Source organism: Anolis carolinensis, chromosome 6 (genome assembly GCF_035594765.1).
Source record: "Anolis carolinensis isolate JA03-04 chromosome 6, rAnoCar3.1.pri, whole genome shotgun sequence".
NCBI lineage: Eukaryota > Metazoa > Chordata > Lepidosauria > Squamata > Dactyloidae > Anolis > Anolis carolinensis.
Window position 1 is genome coordinate 60,586,043 of NC_085846.1, and position 17,177 is coordinate 60,603,219.

Genomic DNA, 17,177 nt, shown 5'->3' on the forward strand with positions numbered 1-17,177 from the left:
GATTATGGTACAAATTAGAAAAGTTACTTACAATAATAGGTCTGCTAATACAGTCTCAATCCATTTACTAGATAAGTGAAAACAAATTCTTGGCTCAGAAATTTCTGAAAATTGATTCTAAATATCTTCTCAAAGGTCTTAATAGTAGACGGAGACTGAAATACAGTATAGTCTCACTTATCCAAGCCTCACTTACCCAAGCTTCTGGATTATCCAAGCCATTTTTGTAGTCAATGTTTTCAATATATCGTGATATTTTGGTGCTAAATTCGTAAATACAGTAATTACAACATAACATTACTGCATATTCAACTGCTTTTTCTGTCAAATTTATTGTAAAACATGATGTTTTGGTGCTTAATTTGTAAAATCATAACCTAATTTGATGTTTAGTAGGCTTTTCCTTAATCCCTCCTTATTATCCAAGATATTCGCTTATCCAAGCTTCTGCTGGCCCATTTAGCTTGGATAAGTGAGACTGTACTGTATATTAGCTTTTTTTATTGATAAACTTAGAGCCTTTTTAGCGGTTTGTCCTGTATATTCTGTGGATCCCATAGGATGCTCCTTAGTTTCCACTTCCATTATATTTGATACCAATATCTAGGACAGCAAACAATCTAGGACAGCAATCTAGGACCCACAAAACTGCCAACAAAAGATATGTCATTTGAACTTTTACTGCCTATGCACCTGCTATTAAATAAAACATAATTGTGTCAAAATCCAATTGTTAATACCAACCTTAGAATCACCTGCACAATTATAAATCCTGCTGTTGCAATGGATTTCAAAATAATTAAGTTTAGCAGTTAGAACTACTAATTGAAATTAATCTTTGTTTAAAATATATATTTGTTTTACCATTTGTGCATGATATTCTTGCTTATTCTGCCAAACAAACAAAAAATCCCCACTCAAATAAGCTGAATGAAACATCTTCAAAATCAGTTATTCTGAGCCAACCCAGTTGTGAAGTATCTTGTTTTTGGATCTTTCTGATTGATCTTCAGATTGGTTGATTAACGACATTTGTTATTTACAAGATCAGTAAAATAAATAAATAAGAAATGTAATCAACTGAATAAAATTTGTTTGATTCAAATAAAAATAGTACAGTGTTCCCTCACTACTTCGCGGTTCACTTTTTGCGGATTCACTGTTTCGCGGTTTTTCAATAACTCTAAAAGACTATTATAAATAATAAAAAATTACAATTTACAGCCTAAGGAAGGGAGGAAGGAGAAGCCAAAGGGAGAGAAAAGGAGTCCAAGCAACAACAGGAGGAGAAGGAAGTGATTTATCAACACACAATTGGTTGATAAAGACTTAAAATAGTGTATAACTACTTAAATAATGTATAAATATTAAAATAAATATAGTGTCCCTACTTCGCAGATTTTCACTTATTGCGGGTGGTCCTGGAACCTAACCCCAGCAATAAGTGAGGGAACACTGTAGTTCAAAATTCACACTAATTTAACCAGTGTATGTGCCATCAGTATCTTCCAGCCACGTAGGAATAGATTCCATTTGAATTAGCTGGGTTACTACTCTCTCTCATTCTTCTCCATCTTTATGCTAGTTGTCCTTCAGTTTTGGGTAGGAACAAAGTTACTGGGTCCCCCGGAGGAGAAGAGCAGCATATACATTAAATAAATAAATAAATAAAGTTGCCACAAAGCACATAAAAACTATGCTACAGGACAAATGTTGGAAAAATAGACTCTCTTCTGATTTTCTTTTCATCTGGCAAGCTTCTAAATCTGGGAAGCCCTTCCCCCCCCTTTTTTTTATTACCAAAATAACAGGACTATTACCTGAGTTTTGTGGTATTGAGAAGGTACAGTTTTGTCTGATACTGTGCCAATGCCCACTGAGGGTTAATACAGCCAACAAACGAATGCTCGCGCAGCATCTCTTGAAGGCCTGCGAGAATAAAAATAACCTATATTGAATTGTTCTCCCCCTCTCCACCAATGGGATTTAGATTTTACCTGCTGTTGTATTTCAAATACCTAATCTGAGCCAAATCTGACAATTCCTTCTACCAGAAAAAATACATTTGGAAGAAGTTGAATGTTGCTCACACTGTCCTTCAACCAGTAGGTTCTTTCTGCCTGTGAAAAATATTTTAAAGCAATCCCACACGCTGCTCTCCTGTGTTAGTTCAAGGACTCCAAGCATGAACCACAAGGTTTTTATAAGACACATTGTTTTTAACAGAACATAAGAAAAGCAATAGTTTACGGTTCAAATATTTTGCACACAAATCTCAGAAAATAAAAACCTCAAATCAAATAAAAACAAACCCCAACATTTCATGAACAAATGTAATTGTGTCTGAATAATTTTAACACTATTATCAATGAACTTCAAATTTTGGAAGAAAAGGTTTGATTATTAATCATCAACTATTTAAAACCGCACATACTTGACACATCTGTTTTTTGCTTTACATTATGCAATTTAGTCAAGGTTTAGCCATACTTCTAAACTCAATTCAAGTCAACAGCATTTTTATTGAGATGTGTTCAGAAATTGAGTGCCAGTCTGTTTTCCCACACTTAGCTGTCAGAACAGAAGTAACCAAGGCAATGTGGGTTACTAGGGAAAACAAGGGAAAATAATGAATCTCGAGAACTTCCACATCTTAATGTAACTGTAGCAAGCACTTGAATACCAATTGGTCTTCGGTTGCTGCTTATCTCTCAAAAATTTTGATTTGAAAAATATACATAGTAGCTGATTGTGAGCCACTAAGACGAGGAATTTGGAATTTTCAAAATAAATATTTACTGCTTGACTCCATTATACAAGAGGTCATGAAGGAGACACCAGTGCTTTTAAGGCCTACTTTAGTGTTTCAGAACTAAAACCAATACACTACTGCAACCTCTAAACGTTTGGGTAAATGAGCTTTTCCACAGAGGTGTTCCTGAAACGTCTTAACATCTAAGGTACTTCCAATATGCAATTACATATATTGGCATGCCCAATTCTGACTTGGAAATACTATAAAGAAACTGAGCATATCAAGCAATCTTAACTCAATGCTATGGTATGAGCCAATTTGTATTCTGAAACTATACAAGTTTGACCACAATAAATCAATCCTTTCCTTACAGATGAAAAAACTTATCTTCAAAGGTCTAGGAAAATGTAAAAGCCACAGTGGACAGATAAATCAATAAGCTTACTTGCATGGGCTTGGTTATTAATTTCCTCTTGAAGGGTCAATACACTGGTTAGGTTAATAATTCTCCTTTTTGGAGTGCAGGCAGCGGTCATTTCCTGTCCTGCATCTTCCTCAATTTCCATATCACTGTTTGTTCGCTGCCTTTTTCTGAAGAACAGAATAAAAGGCAAAGCATTATGTTCCATTAGACATGTACGCAAGCTAAAATGAGAGTGCGAAGGGTGCTACTAGATCCAGTCTTGGATACTCAGGTGTCAACTGTGACTAACAACCTCATCACATGGGCTGCTGGAATCACCATGCATCAAGGCGAATACGGCGGTACCCAGAGGGGGGAACCCGCTGCGTCACACCCCGCATTGCCCAGTTTCCCCCTTACGTCATACCATGTGGGGAAACGTCCGCTGCCCGGCTTCCCCATTAATTCAAATGCAGCACAGAAAGCCTCCCATGTTACTGCCACGGTGGCATACGCTGGATCTTCTATAGCAATGGTTCTCAACCTTAGGTCCCCAGATGTTTTTGCCCTTCAACTCCCAGAAATCCTGGTAAGCTGCCTGGGATTTCTGGGAGCTGTAAGCCAAAAACATCTGGAGACCCCAGGTTGAGAACCACTGTTCTATAGTTTTACAATGGAGACCTGCTGGAAGTAGTTCAACACCATAGGATGGGGGAGCCAGCGGGTGCTGTCATAAAACTATAGAAGATCTGGCACACGCTGACAAAAGTAACCCCATCTGATGAGGTCACAGAAGGGCCTTTGCCCTTTTAAGGCTAGTGGGCTATGCATGTTGTTGGATCTATATATGGATCTATATAATAATAGCAATCATCATCATTGTCATCATCTTTATTTGTATCCTGTCCCATCTCCCCTCTGGGGATTCAGCTTACAACATGAAGGCAATAATTTAATGCCAAGAATATATAATACAAAAAGCAGATAAATTAATATAAAACAATTAAACAAACTAAGCAATAACAGTCAATAAAACACAATCAGGTAAACAAATTCACAAATATTAAAAGCCGAGTCAATATATGGGCACAGTATCAAATAAATGCCTCAGTTATATCTTTGTTGGATTGTGCATTATATGGGGCTCCCTTTGAAAAGCGCTTGAGAATGTTTTGCATATGTGTGAAGCTGTAAACCGGGAGCATATTAATCTAGAACAGAAATGAAGGACTATAGAAGGTGGTTTCATCTATTCTCGCCTTCTCTGCCACTCACTTTTATGGAACTTACACTTCTTTCTTTTAAAAATATATCTAAAGATTAAGCATTCATTATCCAAACTTCTGAAACACAAAATACTCCAGAATTGTCCACAAAAGTGGCTGAGATAGTGACAACTTTGCTTTATGATGGTTCAATGTAGACAGACTTTTTTCCATGCATACAATTATTAAAAATACTGTATTAAATTATGTTGACTCTATGTGTATAAGGTGTATATGAAACACTAATAATTCCACATTTAGACATGAGTCTCATCTTTAAGATATCTCATTATGTACATATATGTAAATATAAGTAGTCCAAAACCCAAAAGTACAAAATCCAAATCATTTCTGGTCCCAAGCATTTTGGATAAGAGATACTCAACCTATATTTCAAAACTGCAGATTAAAAGGGACATTAACATGTGTTGAAGTACAGTAAAATGTAATATCTCAGATTTCTGCTGATCAGAATGCTGGTGGTGAGACAGAAAATTCTATCTTTTAATTTTTAATCACAAGTCCCCAAATTACAATGTTACATACATCTATTGACCAGCAAGGAGGAAAATGGAAGACCAACTTTATTTTCTCAACAGCAGCTACAAATATGTATAACTCAGAAATGTCAGAGTGTGATGGAAGCTTTGAAGCACCGAAGAATGGACACTTTGAGTATATGGGTTGGTCGTCTTATGTTATATGCCAGTCTCTGCAAGCCAATTTTGAAAATCGTTGCCACAAAATTCTCCACCTCTATCAGTGACCAAAGAAGCCACTTTGTGAGGAAAAGTCCTCTCTACCATCTGCACCCATTGTTTGAACATTAAGAAAGCATCACTTTTATTTTTCAAATATGACAAAGAAATACTTGGCTCCTCCTTCACTTTCTGGAAAAGGTCTTGCTAAGTCAGCATGGACAACCTCAAAAGGTCTACTAGCCTTCATGTTACTTCTTTTTACCATAGGATATGCTTTGACCTTCGCTTGTTTACACTGCACAGTCCAAATAATTATCACACGTCAGCATCTTTAACTCAGGACATACATTAGCTAATTTCTCCAGACCACGAAAGCTTATATGCCCCATCACCCAGTGAAAAAAATGTGCACATGAGTTATGTAAAGGTACATTTAAGTCCTTATTCACATATTCTGCGCAGTTCGTGTCCCTTTCAGTATCTTCACTTGGAGCATTGTCTATAGCACCTCCTGTTGCTGCTATCATTACTCTAGCTCCAGGAAAGTTTGATGATTCACCACCATGACTTCTTCTTCTGTTGAAGCCCCCTCTGGGTTGATTTTTCTTGACTCTGCAATCTCTGGCCAGATGTCCAGGCTTGTTGCATGAATAACATCTCCTTGCTGCTGACACACGCACACTTGCAAGAACAGGTTCCTTCATACTTGCAGCCTCCGTGCTGCTCTCTTTCAAACAAGCGTCTGTCTTCCTCCTCCAGAATCCTGGAACAAACTAAGTCCAATGTGAGATCTTGAGCACGCACAGTTTGCAAAGAATGCAATAAATGGTCCCAATCATTCATCAAACTGGACATCATAATGTAGGCTTGATGCTCACTGCTAATCTGGACACCTCTAGTTTGGCACTCCATAAACAGTTCTTTCATTCTCTTTTTTTTTTTAATTTTTTTTTTATTGAAACTTTTTTGTGAGTTACATTGGTGGCCCTATGGGAAGGTTGGGGAGGGGTTGTCCAAGGGAAAGATACTGAGGGGCGGGATGTGGGTTGGGGGGGAGGGGTGAGGGGATGTAATAGTTCTACAGCAAATGGTGAGGGGGGGAAGGAAAGGGGGTTAGGGAAGGGTAATTTCTAATGGGAGAGGGGGGGGAATGGATGACTTCCGATCTTCTTTCTTCCAGTTTTCTGCTTGTCCTTTAAACATAGTTGTCTTTGAGGTAATCTTCTAGGTCTGTCCAGTCCGTTTCTTTCATTTTGTTATCCATATTATTTTTAAGTAGAAAAGTTAATCTGTCCATATCTCTTATCTCAATGATTTTATCTATCCACAGTTCTTTTGTAGGTGGTGTTTCTGATTTCCAATGCTTAGCTATTATAATCCTCGCCACAGTAATGAAATAAGTGAAGAGTTTATCTTTGTTTGCATCTAAATTTTCTTTTGGATCTGAGAGGCCTAATAAAAAGATTTCTGGTTTCAACTCGAATTTTGATTTTAATATTTTATTACATTCTGTTTGTACTACTTTCCAATAGCTAGTTAGCTTTTTACATTTCCACCACATATGGAAGTAGGACCCTACTTGTTCCTTACACCTCCAACAGTGGTTGTTTACATTTTTCCACATTAATCCTATTTTTTTTGGTGTCAAGTACCACCTGTGAATTACTTTTAACCAATTTTAAGTTCTATCGCATATGTGTACTTCATTTTTTTTGTCCAAATTGCTTCCCATTCTTCTAATTTTATTGGTCTGCCTATGTTTTGTGCCCATTTTATCATCGAATTAGTAATCTCCACTTCAGCCGTTGCCCATTCTAACAGTTTTTTATATATGACTGATACAATTTTGTTCTTTCTTTGGATCAGAATATCCCAAAAACTGTTTTCTGTTGTGAAGCCGTTTCGCGAGTCTATCTTGAAGGCTTCTTTAATTTGTATATATTGATACCATGAGACGTTTTTATTAATTTCTTGTATTTCAATCAAATCCTTAATTTGAGGTGATTTTTGAATTATACTCTCTTTTTTCAAAATTTCTTTATAAGTTGGCCATTCTGTCCACCCTAGAAGCCTCCTCTGATTGGCTTCTAGTGGGGATAGCCATAATGGTGTTTTTGTGTATAAGTAATTTTTATATTTTTTCCAAACTTTAATTAGAGATGACCTAATAAAATGATTACAGAAATTTTTTTCCACATTAACTTTATTGTACCATAAGTAACCATGCCAACCTCTGCGTAGATCATGGCCTTCCAATGTTAAAATTTTAACTTTTTGAAGATTTGTCCAATCTTTTATCCAATCTAAGGCACATGCCTCGTGATACAGTCTTAGATCGGGGAGTCCTAAACCACCTTTATTTTTGGGGGTAATCATAGTACTATATTTGATCCTAGGTTTTTTGTTATTCCATATAAATCTAGTTACATCTCTTTGCCATTCTTTAAATATTTTATTATTCCTTATTATTGGTATATTTTGAAAGAGGTACAGCATCTTTGGCAAAATGGTCATCTTTATTGTTGCTACCCGTCCTAATAATGATAAATTTAAATTTTTCCATGTATCCAAATCCTTCCTTATTTCCTTCCATTTTGTAATATAGTTTAGTTCTAGTAATTGGTTATTTTTTGCCAAAATCCAGATCCCCAAATATTTTATTTTAGGGGGGGTTTCTAATCCTGATATTTCTTTTAGTTCCTCCTTATTATTCTTTGTCATGTTTTTTGTTAATATCTTTGTCTTTTTCTTATTAATTTTAAGTCCAGCTAATTTTCCAAATTCCTCAATTTTGTCCAACCATCCTTTAATATTATGTTTGGGATCATCAATGATGCAGATTATATCATCCGCAAAGGCTCGGACCTTGAATTCTTGCCTGTCTATTTTTATTCCCTTTAAGTTTTTGTCTTGCTTCAAGTTACGAATTAACACTTCTAGCGCAAAAATGAATATCAGAGGAGAAAGGGGGCAGCCTTGTCTTGTCCCTTTACTTATTGAGAAGATTCCTGTCGTTTGTCCGTTGACCCTAATTTTCGCTCTTTGCTCATTATATATTGCCTTAATACCATTTTGGAACTGCCACCCTACATCCATTTCCTGCAATAATATTTTTAAAAAATCCCAGTTTAGTTTGTCGAAAGCCTTCTCGGCATCTAATGATAGCAGTCCCAATTCTTTTTGTTGGTTTGTTTCATAGTATTCTATCGTGTCAATTATAGTTCTTACATTGTCTCTTATGCTCCGATTTGGTAAAAACCCAGTCTGTTCTTCCGATATCCAATCCTTGAGAAATTCTTTAAACCTATTTGCTAATATTTTTGTGAAGATTTTATAATCATTATTTAATAAAGAAATGGGTCTGTAATTTTGGACTTCCTCCGAATTAGCTCCTTCTTTGTAAATCATTATGATTTCTGCCTCTTTCCATGACTCTGGGATATTTCTACTAGTTAAGGCCAAATTCATTATCTTTTTCAAAAATTTTATTATGTCATTTTGTAATATTTTATAAAATCCCGCTATTAGGCCATCGGGTCCAGGAGATTTATTAGCCTCTAGCTCTTTGATAGCTTTTTGGATTTCTTCTTCTGTTATCTCTTTGTTTAAATTTTGCCTTTGTTCCTCAGATATCTTTTGTAAACCTTGTTTACTAATGTATTGTACTATTTCCTCTCTTTCAATATTATCACTTGAGTACAGTTTCTGATAAAATTTCATAAATTCGTCCCTTATTTCAACATCTCTTACTGCACTTTCTCCATTTGTTCTGATTTTAGTGATATGTTGACTTTGTTTTTTTTTCTTATTTGTCTCGCTAACCACCTGCCTGGTTTGTTTGCATTTTCAAAAAAATTTTGTTTTGCCCATTTCATTTGCTTGGCTATCTTCTCCAGCTCCCATGAATTTTTCTTTTTATTTAATAATTCCAAACTCCTTCTCACTTTTTGATTTTTTGGATTTGCTTTTAAGTCTTTTTCTTTCAGTTCAATTTCTTTTTTAATATTATTTAGCTCTATATTTCTTCTCTTATTTTTTATCGCCGCTTGCTGGATAAAAAAGCCTCTAGCTACCGCCTTAAATGTATCCCAAATTATTTGTGGTTTAACTTCAGGTGTATCAGTTCTTTCATTCTCTTAACATGTATTCTCAAATCTCCTCCTTCATCTAATTTAGCTCTGTACAAATCTCTTTGTCCAAATCATTTTACCAAGTGTGCTCTCTCACTGATGTACATTACAAAGAGCTTCCCAGACTTCTTGAGCAGTTTACAAATTCTGCACATGAACCAATTGGTCTGGCATCAAAGAATCAGGCTTGATAACCCCCTCTGATTCTTGTCTTGATCCACTTCCGTTCCCAAAATAGTCTTTTGTAATCCATCTCTTGTCAGCAAATGCTGCACGAACACAGACCATTGTTTGTAATTATGGTCATTCAGCTTCTCAATTACAGTCAAAAGATTTGAAGCAGCCATTCTCACCTCAAGGAGACCCTCACACTCCTAATTTAAGCCCAGCCGCTGACTTACGAACACACCTTCAGTAGCATCTGGTAGTCTCCCCTCTGCTTTCCAGCTTTTTGGCTTTACTGCTTCACACGTCTGACCATCAAACTAGGTCCAGAACCTCACAGCTCTGCTTTCTTCCGGAATCAGCCTTCCTCCGAAGACACATGCCGGTCCTCCATAGAAGCAGGTTCACCAGAATAGCTCCAGTCTCTAGTCTGAACTATAGCTCCAGTTGTAGCTCCAGCTCCAGAACTGGGCCCACAACCCTTTTGTCAGAGTGTGACAGAAGCTTTGAAGCACCGAAGAATGGACACTTTGAGACTTCAGTAAAAGCAAACATATAGCTTTATTGAGTAGGCCAAATATACAGCACACACTAGCATTGACATCCATCCTAACAGACAGAAACAAGACAAAAGAACACTGAAGTAAAAGGAACAAACGAAATCTTATCTCTGAATCCTCCCTACGCGTTCCAGGCACACTCAGGGTCAAATCTTCATAGTTCATTAGAGGCTTGACTGATTAACCCTTTCAGTGTCAATACACTCTCTGCAGATGTGATCAGGTTACATTCACAAGCATTGCACAAAATTACATTTAAACATTCACATTACATTAATCTTACATTAACAAGAAATACTCTGGGGAAATCACACTCACCTTGCAGGCACATCTTCAAAAGGACTTGGTCGGCTTTCTTGTGGTTTTTCCAGTATCTCTTCCACTTCTACTGCTGAATTCAAGTCAGTGAATTCTTCCATCTCAAAATCTTGTAGTTGGGTTTCCTTACAACGCGTATTCTTGGGGACATCTGATTCAGGTTCTTCAGCAAGTCCAGGAGTTGTAGATTTATTAAGTGGTTGAAGAAAAGCATCCAGTTTCTGGTCTCGAGAATCAGTCCGAACCATCTGATGGGCATAAACCTTATCTCCCCCTTGACCAACTGATGAATTTGTTGTCTTGACTACATCAGTCGAAGAAACAGTGGCACCTGGTAGCAACGTCTTCATTAGCAACACATAGGAAAGAAGAGAGGAAGCAAGTCAACATCACTGGGACAGTATAAGTCTCCCTCCAGCTCTTCTTGAATTAAGATTTATTGTTGAGGAAAATGGTTGCAATTTTCAAATTAACATTATACTTTAACATACTGGATTTCTTCATTTCTAAGGGGCACTTTTTTCTAAAGAAACATCTCTGAAAATGGGGTGCATTTTAGAATCAAAGGTCTACCTTATGTATTTTTGTTGGTGGTGGTACTGAAATCTGGGTGTGTCTTATAATCGATAGCATCCTACAATTGAAGAAATACAGAATCTTATTCTGGGTAGAAATTGAATTTAGAATTTTAAATTATAGAACAGTAGAGTCCCGGTTATCCGAGATAAAGGGGCGGGCCCAATCTCGGATAACCGAACTGCTCAGATAAACCGGCAATCCGGTTTAGGGAAGTGCCCTGCGATCGCTGCTGCCTAGCAACACTTGCAAGGTGCTTCCCAAGGGACGAGGGCTCGCCGAGGGACGTCTCCCCAGATCTTCCTTGGCCAGGCTCTTGCTGGAGGAAAGAGTTTCCTCCAGCAAGAAGCTGGCCAAGGGAGATATGGGGAGACATCCCTTGGCGAGCCCTCACCCCTTGGGAAGCACCCCACGAGCACTGCTGCCTAGCAGCGGTCGTGGGGTGCTTCCCAAGGGGCGAGGGCTCGGTCCAGCGGAGCACCCCATGAGTGCTGCTACAGCAGTGATCGCGGAGCACTTCCTCCCCCTCTCCTTCTCTCGAGCTCCCTTTGCTCGAGAGAAGAAGAGGGAGAGGTGCCCCCAGCGGCACCTCGGATAATATAGAGGCTCGGTTAAGCAGGACTCGGTTAACCGGGACTCTACTATACTTATATCTTGTTGCTTTGATGAAAATTATTATGTATGCCCTTTTCTTTGAGAATGACCCAGAGTTTTTCATGATTTATGCAACCAGTGGCTTTGTTATCATCTATAAAGAATAGAGCAATTTTCTTCTGAAATTCTTTGATGCACTCTAATAACCAATTTAAGTTTGCAATATGTGGCCTAGAGTTTCCTTCTTTTTGGTATCCAACTTGGACATCTGACATTTCTTGCTCCATATGTGGTAAAAGTTTTTGTAGACTTCTGAATATCACTTTGTTATAATAGGTAATCACGACGATGATCTGGTGGTTGCTGCAACCCCTGGTGTCCCTATTTTTCAGTACTGGAAGGTGCATTGAGCGTTTCAAATCTATGGGCCATTCTTTTGTTGAATTGTTTTATGTCTTTCGGACTGTATGGCCATGTTCCAGAAGTATTCTCTCCTGACGTGTTCTGATTTTTGAGTTTTTTTTAATACTGGTAGCCAGATTTTGTTCATTTTCATAGTTTCCTCCTTTTGTGAAGTTGTCCACATGCTTGTGAATTTCAATGGCTTCTCTGTGTAGTCTGACATGATAGCTGTTGCAGTGGTCAAGCATTTCTGTGTTCTCAAATAATATACTGTGTTCAGGTTGAACAGTAAGTGGGGGGCAACACCCTGAAAAACAGAAGAGTTCCAGGGGCATCTGATGACTCTGATCAGAGGATGCCCCCAGGCAAAAAAGACAGGAAGATGAAGCTTTTTCAGTGCTAATTAGGGTGATTAACTGCAACATTAACACTGGCTTACAACTGATAAAGAGTTTTTTTTTCTCTCACACCCTGGACTTTCCACAGATAAATAAACCTCACTTGCCTTGTTTCCAACAGACCTCACAACCTCTGAGGATACCTGCCATAGATGTGGGTGAAACGTCAGGAGAAAATACTTCTGGAACATGGCCATACAGCCCGAAAGACATACAACAACCCTGTGATCCCGGCCATGAAAGCCTTCAACAACACATTCTTTTTTTTCCACATTAGAGAATCTAGTCAAGAAATCCAAAGAAGGCTAAGACTTGTAAGACCTATAACAAACTAGATTATCAAATGTAAAGATGTATAACTGAATACCAAATTAAGGATCATCTATGCCACTGCTTCTTAAACTGTGGTCTCGACCCCAACTGGCATCCCCTTAACTCATTATTAGGGCCATAAAAAATTGGCAACAGTGAAACAGAGAACCACCCATTTACACAAAGCTGTACACACAAAGGGAAAACTAGCCTTTGAAATGCTGATTTATCACTTAATGTTTGATTTTTGTACCCATTTTATATATCTATATGCCTGGATTATGTAAAAATTTCTTGGGCTGAAAGGGGTCACATGCAGGAAAAGTTTCAGAAGCCCTGATCTAAACTATGGCATTTTTGGATTCTATGAATGGAAAGACTGCTTTACAGATTGATTGGTTTATCAAGGAAGCAATAAGCCTATTTTACAAGACTTTAGCAGGACTGTAATAATAGAGTGTCTTGGAAATCTCCCAATCACAGGGTTGCCATGAATTGAATCAACTTGATAGGAATTAACAACAAAATCCAATTTATGCTGAAACGTCATGCTATAATTCTTTCCACAGACAGAAGCAGCATGTTTACATCCAATAAAGACATAAGGAAGTTTTCAAATAGACAATCTACTCACCTGCGTGAAATACATCCTAGATGAGTTAGAGCCCAACAGTTTGCTCTCTATGTGTTGCTGCACACGTTCTAAAATGCTGTCTTCATGAAGGAAATGAACTTCATGCTTTGTAGGATGGACATTTACATCTACATTCTGAGGAGTTATTTCAAGGCTACAAGATATTTTGAGAACACCAGAATATATTAATAAAATGAAATAGTGAGGTTTGTCAAAATGAGCATTATAGCTAGATGTATAGTTGCTCTGAATGAGACAAACCAAAATACACTTTTTGCAGTCTTAATGAAGTTTTAAAACCACACAAAAAATTAATTTCACATCTTTCTTACAGAACCAATACCGTGTTTGGCCATTCCCTGATTTTCCTTAGTTACTCAATACTCTCAACTTAAAACTATATCAAAGCATCACTGCAGCAGCTAAACTGATATGGAGCCACTATTTGTATACTTTCTAATTATGTGCATCTGCATTATAAAAGTAATATGTCATCAAGGCACACAGGGAGGACTTTCAGAAGGACTTTTGTTGAAAAAAATTGTTTTTAATGTACTGGAATGATAAATAATGGCAGTGTCTATGATTTATTCCACAATCAAAATAATGTTAAACGTTAACTATTTAGATTGCTACTTACTGGTAATTTATATTTATTTCTGATAGTGCATATGACGAAGATGCAACAATTGGCACTTACCGTATATACTCGAAGATAAACCGAGTTTTTCAGGCCTTATTTATGAGCTGAAAAAGCCTCCCCCGGCTTATATTCGGGTCAAGGTCAAGCCAGTAGCGGAGCCTGGAGGCCACAGTATGTTTTCTTTTCCAAAACCTCCCTCCCCTGCTTCTCCTCCCAGGCTGGTTATCTTATATTTTTTTTGAGAGAGAGACAGAGAAGAAGCGAATATTTTCAAAAGCGAAAGGAGAGTGTGAGAGAAACCCTTGCAAGCCAGATTGCATGGGCAGAAGGGGAAGAAAAAAAAGATATTCTTGCAAATTTGCACGATTCATTGCTATTACTATTATTATTATTATTATTATTATTATTATTACTGCTACTACTATTATTGCAAGAACATTTGAGTCCAAAGGGAGGGAAGGAGGGAAAAGAGAGCAACAGAAGGTGTGTATTTCTTTTTATTCCTAAGGAAACAAAAATGAGGTGGGCTTTTTTGGGAGGGGGAGAGAAGTTTTAAAAAGCCTTTTCTGGCTACTTTTAGAGTTTGAAAAAGGGAGAAAAAAAAGAGGTGGGAAAGGGCAGGAGAAAAGAGGACAAATTTGTTTTTGATTCGCAGCTGACAATGGAAGCTCAGGTCGCTGCTGTCAGCAAACAGGCCTTTTTCCACCTACGACAAGCGAGGCAACTGGCACCCTATCTATCTGATGAGGCGCTGGCAACAGTCATCCATGCCACGGTCACGTCTAGGCTGGACTATTGCAACGCCCTGTATGTTGGCCTTTTGATGTCCACGACCCGAAAGCTCCGTATTGTTCAGAATGCGGCAGCCAGGCTACTCACAAGAACACCCATGAAATGCCATATAACACCAGTGCTGCAGCATCTGCATTGGCTTCCAACCGATTACCATGGTCTATATAAGATGCTAGTTCTGACCTTTAAAACTCTTTACGGCCAGGGCCCATCGTACCTTAGGGACCATCTCTCCTTCTCCCATCATCGGAGGTTGCAACGACCATCCCAACGAGACTTACTTTATGTACCGGGTCCTAGAGAAGTGCACTTGGAAAGGACCAGACGCAGAGCTTTTTCTATTTCTGCCCCTGCCTTATAGAATGCCTTGCCGCCCTATATGAGAGCCATGCGTGAGTTGGGGCCTTTTACCCTAGCACTCAAGACCTGGCTCTTTACTAGAGCTTTTAATCTATGTTAATTTTATCAATATTTGTATGTATGTATTTTTATCCTTTACAATTTTATCTTGTAAATCGCCTAGAGCATCATGGATGGAGGGCGATTAATAAGTAATTAAATGATGATGATGATGATGATGATGATGAGGGGGGCTTTGCTTCCATTTCTTCCTTGGGTAAATGCATGCCCCAAAGCTTCTAAATATTTATATAGATGATCCTCTACAAATACATAAATATATGAATTTTCCCCTCATATATTTACAGGTCTTTGCAAATCCTATGTAAATATAGATAACTAGAGATTTCCATGTACCTGTATATCTGTTCCTATATGTATACATTAATTTTATATATGAATTTTACCCTCACGTTTGCAAATGCAGAAGGAAAATGAGCGTGTGCGCGCGCGCACACACACACAGATGTCTAGATATAAACATTGATAAATCAGGCTTGGAAATATTGCAGGAGGAAAATGCACATAGAGAGAGGATTTGCAAAGGTTTCAGGGGGAAATAGACATGTGAAATTAGTATATATAATGACAGATCTATATCTAGCTCTGCATTGTTTATGTAGGCATTATATGTTTGCCTCTTACTATGTTGGAAGCTGGCCTGAGTTCCCCAGGGGGAGATAGATAGGGCAGGGTACAAATATAGCTGTTGTTGTTGATGATGATGATTATAAAGTTATGGTTGCTTTTCCACTTATAGAGTTAGTTTACTGTTTTTCTTTGAAATACAGTAAATATTCAAAACATTTAACCCACTGATGCCTCAATTAATGTAATTTTATTGGTATCTAATTTTAGTTTTGAAATTTACCAGTAGCTGCTGCATTTCCCACCCTCGGCTTATACTCGAGTCAATAAGTTTTCCCAGTTTTTTGTGGTAAAATTATGTGCCTCGGCTTATATTTGGGCCGGCTTATACTCGAGTATATACGGTAAATGGGCTCATTTTATTAAACGGCAGGGCAAGCTTATACAATTACTCAGGCATCTTGTGGTATTCACTGAAACCAACCAACAGGATTGCAATAATATTTTCACCATATGCAGAATACAATGGCATACTTTAAAAATGAGTAGTGCCAAAAGAATTTACAACAGCTAAAAGATGGAAGCTGAAAAGCCCAATTAACAAAATAACAGGCTTCGACAATACAAAAAATATTTTAACTGCCTCTGAAATGGAACAGTGAAAGAGTCATATGTATCTCTCATATGTTAGGGTTCAGGGGTGCAGAACTACCACAGAAAAGCCCCATACAAGCATTGTTACCTTAAGAGTGCATGGAAAGGCCCTTTACACATGAATTCTATTAACAGGGGACAAGTAACCGAATTCAAAGTGATTTAGCACTTTACAGATAAGAACCAGCACATCTAATTATGTTCTTAAACAGGCATCCAATTGAGTTGTGGTGAGTAAAGAAACATTTTTGGGGAGATGTAAAACAAGAACCATATCAAGGCAGACATTTATTTATTTACCCTCTTTATACCTCTCGTTTCTCTACCCGAAGGGGACTCAAGGAGGCTTATATATGGCAGCTATTCAAAGCCTTAACACATATAAAATAAGCTTAAAATAGATTTATTAAAATTAATACACATTAACATTTAAAAACATTACATTCAATATTAAAATCACAAAATTGTAGTCTGAGGCCATCCCTTAATCATTGCACATGTACTGAATCCATTATTGCACTAAGCTATTCTCCAAAAACCTGACTGCAGTACAGGAAGTCCCAGAGTTATGAACAGCTGGCTTATGTCCAACTCATAGTTAAAAACAAGGATGAGACTACAGGAAGTGAGAGAAATCTACCTCTTGGAAGGAAATTTTGCTCCTGAGAGTAATCATGGGGAAAAGGTGTCACCACTGACGCTTTATCAAAAATCCTTGTTTACACAACAAGCCAAATTTTTCAAAATGCAATTATTATAGGGAAAGAAAATGAGGTGGAATCTACTGAACAGGAGCACAGACAGCAAAAGAAACATTACAGGGGTGTTATCTTTTTCCTATGCTATTCAAAGCTTGTTTACTCGATATATATAATATATGGCTGGAGA

At 37.6% G+C, this 17,177-nt stretch overlaps 1 protein-coding gene across 1 annotated transcript in view; it reads right to left on the bottom strand.

Moving 5' to 3' along the window:
* The window catches only part of mlh1 (mutL homolog 1), a 40,774-nt gene that overhangs the window by 5,394 nt on the left and 18,203 nt on the right, over nt 1-17,177 (bottom strand). Inside the window, exons 11-14 of the mRNA XM_003222253.4 lie at nt 13,214-13,367; nt 10,298-10,641; nt 3,201-3,346; nt 1,821-1,929 (exon numbers count right to left, since the gene is read on the bottom strand). Coding sequence (XP_003222301.1) covers nt 1,821-1,929; nt 3,201-3,346; nt 10,298-10,641; nt 13,214-13,367 — 753 coding nt within the window. The remainder of the gene's footprint in view (nt 1-1,820; nt 1,930-3,200; nt 3,347-10,297; nt 10,642-13,213; nt 13,368-17,177) is intronic.